The 13,933-nt window shown below is 48.7% G+C and overlaps 1 protein-coding gene across 4 annotated transcripts in view; it reads left to right on the top strand.

Annotated features, from left to right (window-relative positions):
- The first annotated feature begins 397 nt into the window (after positions 1-397).
- ZER1 (zyg-11 related cell cycle regulator) overlaps positions 398-13,933 on the top strand; it is a 30,723-nt gene continuing 17,187 nt past the window's right edge. For 2 of the 4 annotated variants that reach the window (XM_077850941.1, XM_077850939.1), the window contains exons 1-2: positions 398-553; positions 11,833-12,083. In XM_077850941.1, coding sequence (XP_077707067.1) covers positions 11,926-12,083 — 158 coding nt within the window. In that variant the 5' untranslated portion in view covers positions 398-553; positions 11,833-11,925. Of the gene's footprint in view, positions 554-3,610; positions 3,717-11,832; positions 12,084-13,933 lie in introns of those variants that run through there. The other 2 variants (XM_077850942.1, XM_077850940.1) reach the window with 2 other exon arrangements.

Below are 13,933 nucleotides of genomic sequence, written 5' to 3'. Positions count from 1 at the left end.
CGTTAAGTAGCGGGCGAGGCGGGCGCGCGGGGCCGCGTGGGAGCGCTACCTGCGGAGCTGGGGGGGGGCGGGGGGACGCTCGCCGGGGCGCGGGGGGCGGCGACAGGGGGCGCCCAGAGAGACGTCGGCGCTGACGCGGGAGGTGGAGTCCGTCCCGCCCGTCACCACTGCCCGGGCTCCCCTGGTCCGCCGGCCCCAGCGGGCCCCCCCCTCCGAGGCAGGGGAGCCCCCGGAGCAGCGTGCTCGGGACCCAGCGGGGCCCACCCACACTCCGCAGCCCGCAGCCCCGGCCCCGGCCCCGCCCGGAGAGGAGCCGCCGCGCGCGCCCCGGAACCTTCGGCCGCCGCCGCCCGCGTTCGCCGCGGGACCTGTCGGGGGAACCCGTTCGCTGTTGCTAAGGGGCGGCCCCGGAAGTGACGCGCCCCGGGTTTGTTGACAGCGGAGGCGGCGGCGGCTGCAGGCTCCGAGCCTCAGGAGCCGGATCGGGGGAGGGGCCGGGCCCCAGAGCCAGCACCCGGCGGCCCTCAGCCCCGCCCGCAGCCCTAAGGGCAAGGTAACGGCCACGGGGTCCCCCCCGGCGCGACCCCCTCCCACGCGGGGCTCCAGTCCCCGGGATCCCAAGCTCCGCCCTGCCGACCCCCGTCTCCCGCAGACCCCGGCCCTAGCCTGACGAGATGCCCTGTCTCCCTGGCGCTGTGGCCCCGGATTCCCCCGGGCCGCATCGCTCGCTTTCCTCGCGGAGGAAGCGAGTAAGCATCCCGTCCGCTCCCGGGGCGGAGGGATTTATCTGCGTCCGTCCCCTTTCCCTTCTGCCTCAGGCGCCTCGGCATCGCTGCTGCAACCTACTGCACAGGTCCATTGCGGCCAATGGTGGGAGGGCTCCTTTCTCTGCCCCTGCTGCCAGGTCTGAGAAACGTGCCTTTAAAACTGAGCTCCCTTCCTCCCGAAAGAAAATGACGCCCTGTCGGATGCCCCTACAAAATGGGGGATCGATATAGGGCTAAAGAACCAGCCTCTGCCCCTCCTACCTGTTGGACGAGCTTAAGTTCCACCAAAGCCATGCTTAAAAGCTCAGGGACGGCTTGGGTTCTGGAACGGCTCCCAAAAGGGATGACAAGGTGCAGGAAATCCAGCAGGATGAGAAAGGGATGGGCTGGGGTTGCAAACCTGAGGGGCAAGGGAGCCTAGCCTGATAGGTGAGTTGAAAGTGAAACTGACTGCTGGCCATTATAGTTTTGTGGGTGGAAATTGACTTGGCTGCTCTTTTGGCCCAAGGAGTCCAAGATTTCCAGTCTTTGCCTGTGCCTGTCATTGGGCTTGGCTCATTACGGAGGGGGGAAGCCTCATGCCTCCACGGGGGAAAAACACCCCCTATAATCTTTCCTACAGAATGTTCCTTTTCAGGGTTCAAAATGGTTAGAATGAGTATTGGAAGGCAGCTTTGAAAAGAGTTACAGGAGGCTATGCTTAGAGCAGGAGGTGGTTGCCAGTGGTGAAGGGTCTCTGTTTCAGTTTATTGCTTCATTCAGAAAATAAGAAACCTGTAATATTTAGAGTGTCCATGGAGAAGAATAAAGCAGGAAGGGCCATGACAAGGGCCAGAGAGTGGGGTCACCTTTTTGGAGACGTTGACCAGAAAAGGTTGCTAATAAGGTGATATCTGAGCAAAGTCTCTAATAAGGTGGCATCTGAAGGGAGGGAGGGAGCAAGCCACGCATGTCTGTCTACAGACAGAGCATTCAACAGCAAGTGCAAAGGTCCTGAGGTTATATATCTGATGATTTTAAGAAACAACAAGAGGACAATAGAACTGGAGCAAAGTGAAGGATGGGAAGAGTGGGAGCCAGATAACGGTGGGGAGAATGTCAGGGGCTGTCTCTGTGATACAGGGTCCCTGAGTATCTAAAGGAACACCCTGTCAGAACTGTACAAACATGGTGGTCAGAGAAAACAGATTTGTCTTAGATGACAAATAGCCATTATGCTCTGGCCCAGCATTTTTTTTTTTATTTTTATTCATGAGAGAGAGAGAGAGACAGGCAGAGGGAGAAGCAGGCTCCATGTAGGGAGCCTGACGTGGGACTCAATCCCAGGTCTCCAGGATCAGGCCCTGGGCTGAAGGCGGCACTAAACCGCTGAGCCCCCCGGGCTGCCATGGCCTGGCGTTATAAGTACTCTTTTTCTATCTTTGTAGTGACCATTGATGGAATTAATACCAAAAGGATGGCCACAGAGCACTGTAGTTAGGTCATGCGGCTGCTTCCTGGTTGTGAGAACTTGGGCAAGGGACCATCTCATTGTCCTCATCTGTAAAATAGGGTTGTTGGGCTTAATGAGACATCAAGCACTGAAGTGCTTAGCACACTGTTTAGCATGGTTTAAGTACTTGGTATCTAACAGTTGTGATGATGGCAGTAGCCGTGATGAGGAACTGTTTGCATGTGTCTATCTCAAAGCCTTTCTTTTTAGCACCAGCTGGTGGTGCCACCAGCTCTGGCTGCCTCCCTGAGCTAGTAGAATTTTGCAGAACAGGGTGGGTGGGAGGGACACAGTAGATTCCTGTCACCCCTCAGTGGGAACAATGCTTGCGTATCCTACAGGGAGGATGGTAGCTTGGTCTTGGATTTCTTGATGCCAGTAGAAGGTGGTGGGGGTTCACTGACACCTTACAGCTCTGAGTGTCTTTTTAAAAAGAGCACAGCAATCCCCATTCTGCCATGTAAAATGGACAAAATGATACTGCCGACAGAAATGTGACATGAGGATAGGTTGGGAAGGATGGTCTATGTTGGTTCCAGACGTGGTTGGGGTATGTGTGGCTGATCTGCTGATGGTGAGTGTTAATCGAAGAAGTACCCAGCAGAGGCTAAGATTTTGCAGCCTGCCTTATAGGGAGTGGAATAATGGCTGATCTCCCTCCTCACCCCTTAAGCCTGGACTTTATCATCAGGCCTGGGTCATAAACTGAACAGGGTGACTGGGCCTGATGATTTAAAAATGAAAAGCCAAAGCTCTTGGATGCTGAGAGCCAGCATATCCGAGCGGCTGTTGTGGCTAGAACCTAGGACTAGCCACCTGGGGCCCTGGGTTCAAGCTCCAGCTCTGCTGCTAGCTCACTGTGTGAACTTGGGCAAGTTCCATCCCATCTGGGCTTCAGTTTTCCCATCTGTATATTAACTCTGAAGGCTGTTGGAAGGATGAAATGAGACATAAGTGGTGAAAGAATTTGGAGCACTCTAAAGCACTCTACAAAGGTAGAGAACAGTTCTTATTATTATTTTCTTAAAGATTATTTATTTATTTATTCATAGAGATGCAGAGAGAGAGAGAGGCAGAGACACAGGCAGAGGGAGAAGCAGGCTCCATGCAGAGAGCCTGACGTGGGACTCTATCCCGGGTCTCCAGGATCACGCCCTGGGCTGCAGGCGGCGCTAAACTGCTGTGCCACCGAGGCTGCCCAGTTCTTGTTATTATTATTAATGCTGTCGGTACCTCAGCTGTTCTTGACTCCTGAAATGCCACTTCACGGACCCCTGTTGGGTCATCTATTTTGGGACCAACATTCTTTATCTGGCTCAGTCACTAAAGCTGATTTTCCACCTTCCAAAACAAACAGAAGGCTCTCCTCAAGCATTATTCCTAGGAGAGCACTCCATAATGATTGGTCACCACCTTCTGGACATTATTTCATGGCATCTCCTCATCAAACCTACAAGGTAGGTGGCGTTCGCAACACATTGACTGATAAAGGACCCTGATGAATATTGAGGCTGGTAAATATTGCTTGGGGATCTCATCATAACAGCTGAAGCTCCTTCATCTTCACCCAACCAGCCACACACCCACTGTGTCATGGAGATGCCCTGGGTCACCAGCGTCCCCACTAAGAAGCTTCTAGTTGTGGGTCAACATGATATATGCTCATAGGACAGTTATCAGCAATAACAGATCATCTGCGCTCAGTGCCTAAGGACACTCAGAGCTGTAAGGAGTCAGTGAAGCCTCAGCAGCAGAAACAAGCCCTGAGGCGGGGAGAAATAGTTCTGCCCATAGCGTCATGAGAGAGAGAGCCAGGCACCTGCTGGGGGACCTTGGGCAGGTCATCACACATCTTTGAACCATGGTTTGTTCATCTGGAAAACAAAATAATATGTCCCTCATAAGTTATTTGTGCCTTTAGTGAGAACATGCATGGAAAGCTTGACACTCTGGAGTCTCATCTAACGTATACATGTCTGTCTGTTGCTAAGTACAGATAGACCCTCGTACCTATACATAGTCCGTGGCAGATACTTGGCTACTCAGAGCCTCAGCTGCCTATTTGTAAGTTGTAGGCTTTATTATTATTTTTGTTAGTTGTAGGCTTTAATAACTCCTGCTTCATGTGGTTGCTCAGGGAATTAAATGACCTAAAGGATATCGAGTACTTAGAATTCTTGGAGTATTGTACTCAGCCTGGGTGTGGTGTGATCATGAAGTTTGAGTGCAAGCTTGGAACCCAGGTATCCCCGAGGCCCCTCTGCCTCCAGGTGGCACCAGTGAGCAGTGAGGTGCATCCCTTCATTCCATGTCTGCATCTTCTTAATGTCACCTGCTTTGCAGATTAGGCTCGGGAGGCCAGCAACCCCTTGGGATGCTTTCCAACCCTGGCCTGCACCCTGGCCCCTGGGAGATGCTGGCACTTGCCCTGACTCCCCTCATGGCAGCTTCCCAACCCCCAATATCTGGCCTGGGATCTGCTCCCTCCTGGAAAGCTTCCAGCTTCTGTAAATAGGGCATTTGTTTGAATTTTCCCCCCCGCACTTGGGTTAATATTTCACAAGGTGGGCGCTGCTCCAAGGCTCAAGCTTCTGGCTCCCCAGCCTCTCAGCCGGTGTTGGGCCGCTGGTGGGGTCCCATGCTCCCTCCGGACCGCAGTTTCTCTCCCTGCTGCACTGCATGTACAGAAGACCCTGTGGTGCAATGAGAAGCACGGGTTTGGTTTAGGATGGCTTCCTCTGTCATCAGTTGTGTGATTTCAGGCAAACCTCAGTATCTCTGAGGGGTAACAGTCAGTAGTCAATACCTCAGCTGCTATAGTAAGGTCAGGGCAAAGGCAAACCTTCATTCTAACGCGTGCTAGGCACAGGCTGGCACAGAGGATCCGGGAGCCTGCAAGCAGAATGGGTTCCCATCCTCTAGGAGCTCATGGGCTATGGGAAAGGTTGTTCCACAATTGTTATACGAATGACAATTAGCTTCAAGTACAGGATCCTAGGGAATGTCATCGGTTAAATAAGTACTATATGTCCCAAAGCGTGAGGGGCTCAGCATCCCACCTGGAAGCAACCAGTGTGGAGATTGTGGCCACCGCTTCTCTTTTCTGCCTTCTCTGCTGCCTGCCCTCCCTGCCCCCTATGTCAGAGCTCAGGATGTAACCTGCTAGAGAAGGGATAGAGAAAGACACAGGATTCTTCTTATTGTGTGGTGTACTCTCATAATCAGAGTTCCCTGTGTCGCCAGTTACCAGAATTCCAGATGCCAGTGCTTGCCACAGGAATGAGGAGCCCTCGGGTGGGAATGGGGAGGGTAGAGATGGCTGTGTCTGGTAGGCGCCAGACCTGCATGGGGCACAAGAGGCAGGCCGCCCCAGGCCTCTCAGCCTCTGTGCCAAGATGACGACAGCCCCTTCATCCTCCAGCTCACACCAAAGAGTGGTTAGCAGATGGTACCATCTGCCTGGTTTGTCTTGAGGAGAGCAGTTTGGGATGACGTTAGTGGCTGAAAGGGTAGTATTTCTTCTACCTGGGGAGCAGGGGTAGGTTCTGGTAGGTACCTGGGTAACTGGGCTCAATCCTGCAGAAAAGGCATAACCCCTGGTGCCACTCTGTCATTCAGAGTGGTGGGAGTTCCTCTGTGGCTACTGGGGCCTCCCCCTATCCTGGCACAGTGGGCAGGGAGGATACAAGAGTGTGCCTTGTCCCCCGGGTTCCATGTCTGGCACAACCTACAGTCTCTCTCGTCTCTTCCACAGGCATGTGTTGAAACCCTACAATGTATCAGGCCCACACAGGATATTCAACACTTCCTTTGTCCAGCAAATTATCTTGGAATAGGGCCTGTGGTACCAGCATCCCATACCCTCTGACCTTTCAGACTGTGCACATCTATTCCTTCTTCCTGGAATGCCTTTTCCTTCTCTCCCCACCACCAGAGTTAACTATGACTCATCTTTTGGGTTGCAGCTGAAATGTCACTTCCAAGGAAGCCTGCCCATGACTCCCCAGTCCAGGGCAGTTCCCCTGGCATAGGTATTCAGAGTCCCAGGTGCCTCTTTCTCCTTCAGAACATTGGTCCCAGTGACATGGTGTGGGGTTTGTGTGCTTATTAGGTGGATGTCTGTCTCCCTCAGATTCCGTTTGCTCCATAAGGATGAGGACGTTGTCTGGTTTCACTTGCCACTGAACCCACAGTGCTACTGAGTAGATAAATAAGTGGCCTGAGCTCAGTGCAGGGTGATGCCACACAAGACAGCTCAGTTCCTGCCTTCATGGAACTGGCCACCTGGCAAGGAAGCCCATAACTAAACCAGCATTAGGTTCAAAGTGTTAGTTGTTACAGTGGGTCAAGGGTGCACAGAGCAGGGAAGTGATGTTGATATTAAAGCCTGAGATATACACGGAGCAGCTAGTGAAGGGGCCTTCAAAATGGTGTGGAGTGTGGGCTGGAGTGTGTGTGTGGCTGGGGATGCTTCCTGGAGGAGGGACACAGATGTGTTTTGAGGGTGGGAGTAGTATTTAGAATAGAAAGTGGGGTAATGCATTGACTTGAGATGCTCCCAGTTGAAAGAAAACAGGTTGAGCAAAGGTCTGAAGGTGACCCCGTGCTTAGGGCCTGTTGCCAGTACCACGAAGGAGGCCAGGCCGGCTACAGTAGGGGCCAGAAGGCTGGCTGCGGTTTAGGAGGCCTTGAGTGACTGCTCAAAGACATGGACCCAGTTTCCAGCAGGGTATGCTTTGCTGCCAGCGGTGCTTCCCAGACTCCTGTTTCCCAGGGAAGATCTGGAAGTGAATGAAGGTAAAGGAAGATCGTGCCCAGTGCCCAGGCAGCCTGTTTATTGTGCCTTCCCTCAAGGGCAGCACACAGCCAGTGGGACAGCTGGCACCACAGGCCTTTGTGGCAAGAGACCAGGCCTGGAGAGCACAGGCCTGGCACTGGGCAGGAGCAGACCCTGCTGTGTTGGGGACCAAGGCAGGTGAGGCAGGAGAAGGGGATGATGATGGTGATGGTGATAACAGTAGTTGTAATAATAGCCAATTTTCACTGAGCACTTCCCATGGACCATGTGCCAGGCTAAGCTCCAATATTCCATGTTATCCTCTCACAGTCCCCTCTTTTTTAGAGAAGAAACCGAAGCACAGAGAGGTGAAGACACTTGCTCAAGTTCATCTGCTATTAAGTGGTAGGGCTGGAACTAGAAGCTGGGTGGGCCTGACTCCAGAGCTCTCAGAGCACTGTCATCAGTAAGTGGTGGCACCAGAAGTTAGAGCTTGCGACTCCAGAGGGCACAGGGCTCTGTGGCCATGACCAGATTTTTAGAGCCGCCCAGAAGATTCAAATTCAACTCAACTTCCGGTTTCCAGGAAGCCGGGGGCAATGTTGGGCCCTGAACTCCTTCAGAACTTTCCAAGGGGTGACATGAGAGAATCCAGAGACCAGGTTCAAATCCCACTTCAGACAGAGCTTGAGTTTTCTCATCTGCAAGATGGGATCATAACTATTCCTTGTGTACTTAGTCTCTTAAAGTGTGAGACCAAGCGTTTCCCCAACATGCATGGGGCTCCCCAGCAGCCCCGTGAAGTGGGGATTATTATCCCCATTTTCCAGATGAGGAAACTGAGGTCCAGAGAGTTTAAGTAATTTATAGTGAATTGTAGAACTGGGTTGAAACATAGATCTATCTGATGACAGAACCTGCACTTAAAAAAAACAAAAAACCTATTGAAGTACAAACTCGCTAGGGAAACGCCTGGAAAGGGTGACTGGACAGTCTGATGAATTTCCACAAGTGAACATACCTTCGCTGAGGCCCCCCTGCCACTTTCTAATCACTGCTTCTCTGCAAAGGGAATCGCTACCCTGACTTCTAACACCATGGATTCATTTTGCCTATCTCCTCCCCTTTCTGATATAGACTCTGGGAGGAAGATAGTTTGGATTAATTCCTTACTTTCTTTGGTTCTGTAAATGGTTGATTGTTTTCGATCTTGTTCACTCACTTCGAATGTGAAGGTTCAGTTTTCATTCTCTCTCAGCCACTTGTCGCTGAGGAGCTACACTCTCAGCATCACTTAATGAACTCCAGCCCCATCTAAATGTGGACCTCTTTGGTGTTCAGGTCATTTTCTTAACTTTTATTGAATTATACATTTTTTAAAATCACACATCATAATATACAGGTCCCAGATATTCCCAAAGTGAACATACCTGTATATCCAGCACTCAGATGAGGGACTAGAAGCTTCTCAGCACCCAGCCAAATCCACAAAGTAACTGCAGTCCTATCTTCTATTACCATAGATCAGATTATTCTGTTGTTGCTTTCTTAACTCAATGGAGTAAAACATGAATGGATTCATTCAGTGTGTAATATGTTATATGCTCTTTTGTACCTAACTCCTTTCACTAAACATTGGGAGGTTCATCCAAGCTGTTGTGTTAACAATCATTTGTATGTTCTTATTTCCCTTAATTTCATTGGTGAGGGGCAGCCCCGATGGCCCAGCAGTTTAGCGCTGCCTTCACCCTGGAGTGTGATCGTGGAGACTCGGGATCGAGTCCCGCATCGGGCTCCCTGTGTGGAGCCTGCTTCTCCCTCTGCCTGTGTCTCTGCCTCTCTCTCTGTGTGTCTGTCATAAATAAATAAATAAATCTTAAAAAAGAAATTTCATTAGTGAGTATACCGTAATTATTCATTCTAACGTCAGGGGCATTCAGACTCTTTTCTGGTTTTGGCTATTCTGAATAATGCTTCTCTAAACATTCTAGTTTGTGTCTTTGGGGGAACATGTATATGTGTATCTCTGTTGGGTGTATGCCTAGGTTTGGAATTTCTGGACATTGAACATATGTGCATATTCAGCTTTAGAAGATAGTGTCACACAGTATTCTGTTATATTGTCAATCCACACCAGTTTGCACTCCCACCCACAGCTTGGGTGACATCCCATTGTTCCATCTTCACCACAGCACAGGCTTGTTATTGCCTGGATTGTTTCCAGTTGAGCCATTCTGGTGGATGGAAAATAGTACCTCAGGTGGTTTTACTGATACTAATGAAGCTGAGTCCTTTTCTAGATGTCCATATGTCTTTTGCTCATTTTTTAGTTGAATGCTATGTCCTTTTAAAAACAGTTTGGAAGAGTTGCTTGAGTAGTTCAGTTGGTTAAACATCTGACTCTTGATTTCAGCTCAGGTCATGACCTTAGGATTCATAGATCAAGCCCTGGGATGGGCTCTGTGCTCAGTGGGGAGTCTGCTGGGGATTCTCCCTCTTCCTCCGCACCTCACCCTGCTCACTTGTGTGTGTGCACAAATGTGCGTGCACATTCTCTCTCTCTCTCTCAAATTAATAAATAAATCTTTTGAAAAAATAATTTGGAAGCACCCGGCTTGCTCAGTCGGTAGAGCATATAACTTAGGGTTGTGAGTTCAAGCCCCATAATGGGTGTAGAAATTCCCAAAATCTTAAAAAAAAAAAAAAAAAAGATTTGTAGAAAATGTTTATATAGGGCAGCCCCGGTGGCGCAGCGGTTTAGCGCCGCCTGCAGCCCAGGGCATGATCCTGGAGACCCTGGATCGAATCCCACGTCAGGCTCCCTGCATGGAGCCTGCTTCTCCCTCTGCCTGTGTCTCTGCCTCTCTCTCTCTCTCTCTCTCTCTCTGCATCTCTATGAATAAATAAATAAAATTAAAAAAAAATCTTTAAAAAAAAAGAAAATGTTTATACATACTGAATATGAGTCATTTGATGGATATATTATTGGAAATATCTTCTAGTCTATGGCTTATCCTTTCTCTTTCTTAATAATATCTTCTGATGGACGGAGTGTTATGTTTTAAGGCAGTACAATTAATTTCTCTTTGTGGTTTCTAGGGGTTTTTTGTACCTTGTTTAAGAAATGATTGCCTACTCTAAAATCATAAGATAGACTCCCATGTTTTCTTCTAGAAACCTTGTTGTAGGGGATCCCTGGGTGGCGCAGCGGCGCAGCGGTTTAGCGCCTGCCTTTGGCCCAGGGCGCGATCCTGGAGACCTGGGATCGAGTCCCACGTCGGGCTCCCAGTGCGTGGAGCCTGCTTCTCCCTCTGCCTGTGTCTCTGCCTCTCTCTCTCTCTCACTGTGTGCCTATCATAAATTTAAAAAAAAAAAATTAAGAAACCTTGTTGTATTACCCTTCACATATAGGTCTGTGGTCCATCTTCAATTAATTTTTGTGTATGTATGAACAGAGTTTCTTCACTTCAATGCAGATTGCTTTATAATTTTTCCTTTATGAGTCTTATTTAAGGAATCTTTACCTAGCTCGAGGTCATGAAGATAGTAGGAAACTTTAGGGGTTGTTGTTGTTGTTGTTGTTTTTTTTTAAGGCTTTTTTTTTTTTTTTTTTTTTTAGTAATCTCTACACTCATGACCCCAAGATCAAGAGTTACATGCTCCACCAACTGAGCCAGCCACGTGCCTCGACTTTTCTTTTCTTTCTTTTTTTTTTTTTTGTTCTATTGTCTCTATGCCCAAGGTGGGGCTCGAACTCACAACCCCAAGTCAAGTGTCACATGCTCTTCTGACTGAGCCGGCCAGGCACCCCCTAACTTTAGTTTTTTAATAACAGTTTTATTGAGCTACAGTTCCTATACCATACAGTATACCTATTTAACATAGATAATTCTGTGATTTTTAGTATATTCAGAGTGTGTGACTGCTACCATAATCAATTTTCGAACATTTTTATCACCCCAGAAGAAACTCTACCCATTAGCAGTCATTCTCCATTCCTCACTACCCCCCAGCTGCCACTAATCTATTAGGCTGCCACTAATCTATTTCTGTCTCTACAGCTTCACCCATTTGGGCTGAACATTTCATATAAATGGAATCATGTAATATATGGCCTTTTGTTTGGTTTTTCTCACTTAGCACAGTGTTTTCAAGGTCTGTCCATGTTGTAACAGGTGTCAATACCTCATTCCTGTTATGGCTGAATAATATTCCATTATATGGATAGATCACTTCTGTTTATCCATGCATCAGTTGATGGAAAGAGTTTCCACTTTCTGGCTATTATGAATAATACTGCTGTGAACATTAATGTATAATTTTTTATGTGGACATCTATTTCACTTCTCTTGGGAGGATCCTCCATTCTTAATCCTCTACAGATTCAGTGACAACATGTCTATAAGGCCCTGGTATATATGGAATGTTTACACAGTGACAGCTGTTTATGGATTAGGTTACATAGTATGGGACACACCAATGTCACTGTTAATGAAAGACCCTGTTATCCTCACCCAGACGTTGAATCCCCAGCACATGCATGTCTGCCCACAGACACTGTGAAGGGATAAAAATGTTTAGACAAGGCCCCTTGCTTTTTGCAGGTCAAAGCACACATAGCTAGTGGCATAGCAGAGGGGAGCAGGGAAGGAATCAGGAGCCCTGGGGCATGCTTCTGCTAAGCTGCTAATTTGAGTATGACATTTCCTCAGTTTCCCTACTTAGAGAGTGGGCATAGGGCAGCCGGTGGTTGTGACTTTTATGTGGGGCTCACTTAGCTGCTTCTTGTTTCCCAGGCTGTGGTTCTGCCAATGATCCTGTGAGTGCTGAGGAGTCACCACTGCCCCTAGGGGCCCCTGTCCTAGATCTGTCCATCTGCCTCCCCCAGCATGGCGTCTGACACCCCCGAGTCCCTTATGGCCCTCTGCACCGACTTCTGCCTGCGCAACCTGGATGGCACGTTGGGCTACCTGCTGGAAAAGGAGACTCTGCGACTACATCCAGACATCTTCCTGCCCAGCGAGATCTGCGACCGGCTTGTCAATGAGTGAGCAGGCGGGGGGCTGGGGCACGGCCATGAGTCTTAGCTTGACAGAATGTGGAGGCTCTGAGACCGTCAAGTGCACTAGGCGGGGATGTGGCTATGGATACACATGTGTGACAGGGTGTGCATGCCCTTGGGTATCAGTGGGCGCAGGAGAACACTGGTATATTCATAACCATAAAGTTACATGTGTGCATGTTGGTATGTGTGTGGAGGGGTGTGCGTGTTTAGGAATGGGTATATACACACATGGGCATCTGCAGCACGGGGTGTGTTTGAGTATATAATTGCAAGTGCGCATTACATCTATGAGAGATCAGAGCCTTTGGCTCAGGTCATGAACCCAGGGTCTTGGGATTGAGCCCCACAATGGGCTCCCTTGCTCAGCAGGGAGCCTGCTTCTCATTCTCCCCCATCCTTCCCCCTGGCTCGTGCTCTCTCTCTCACTTGCTCTGCTCTCTCTCTCAAATAAATAAATGAAATTTTTTTAAAGAAAATTAAAAGCAACCTGCATAATAAACAAAGGAGTTCTGTGCTGATCCATATGTGTGTATATGCCTGTGTGTGTACTGATAACAAATAATGGATCCATGACCAGGAATCAAATCATTCAGAAAATCTTTGTGTGGACCCTCCAAGGGACTCCTCACTATTAGAGGGTCCTAGCAATAGGATACACTTTCACTCACCTCAGGAAGTTCAGTCTGGATGCCCAGAAAGGAAATTGTTAGAGCAAACAGTTGCATATAAAAGTGGGAACTTGTGGGGTGCCTGGCTGGCTCAGTTGGTGGAGCGTATGACTCTTGATCTTGGGGTTATGAGTTTGAGCTTCATGCTAGGGGTGGAGATTATTTAAAAATAAAATCTTTTTTTTTCTTAAGATTTATTTATTTATTTGAGAGAGAAAGAGCATGAGCAGGAGGGGCAGGAGAGAGAGAGAGAGAGACCAAGCAGACTCCTCACAGAGTACAGAGCCTGACAAGGGGCTCAATTAAGCTACCCAGGCACCCTCTATTTTATTTTGTTTTTTAAATATTTTATTTTTAGGGGTGCCTGGGTGGCTCAGTCGATTGAGCAGCTGACTCTTGATTTTGGCTCAGGTCATGATCTCAGGACTATGAACTTGAGCCCCACATTGGACTCCATGCTCAGCAAGAAGTCTGCTTCTCTCCCTCTCCCTCTGCCCCTCCCCTTGCTTGCTCACTTTCTCTCTAAAATGAATAAATAAATCTGAAAAACATAAATAAAATAAATCTGAAAAAGAAAAGAAAAAAAAGTGGGAACTTTTATGTGATCTAAGGACAGAGCCCAACTTGTAAGCATGTTCTGAGCATTTAAGGTGGATCAGGCACTTGCTTGGATGCTTTGCAGACCAGAGTTATGTCCATTTTACAAATGAAAAAACTAAAGTCTGGGGAAGTTCCATGACTTGTGTGAAGTTGCCCAGGTAATGAACAGCCAAGCCAGGATTTAGATTCCAGAATGTTTGACTCCAAAACCACCAGACCGAGATTCTTGCATCAACTGTCATCTCAAACAGGGTCTTATTGGGCGCTTGTCCTATACCCAGCTGGAAGTGTTAAACCCCTTGGCTTAATCTTCCTGTTAAAAAGGGTCCTGGGAGGGGCTGATCAAGGAAGCTGGTTTAAAGATGAGGAGTATGGACGTGTATGTTTGTAATAGATGTGTACAGTTTGAGGAAGAAGAGTTTAGGATTTGCTCTTGATTAGAGGTCCCTTCATCAACTTTGCTCTCCTCGTGCCTGGGGCCACTCTTCGTCTTACCTGCAGGGAGATCAGGATCCACTCAGGTACTGTTAGAAAGAGGGGTAGGGGATGGAGATGGAAGTTACT

The sequence above is a fragment of the Canis aureus genome, chromosome 16, assembly GCF_053574225.1.
Source record: "Canis aureus isolate CA01 chromosome 16, VMU_Caureus_v.1.0, whole genome shotgun sequence".
NCBI lineage: Eukaryota > Metazoa > Chordata > Mammalia > Carnivora > Canidae > Canis > Canis aureus.
The sequence above is the reverse complement of the archived record's forward strand: the minus strand, read 5'-3'. Positions and strand labels throughout refer to the sequence as shown.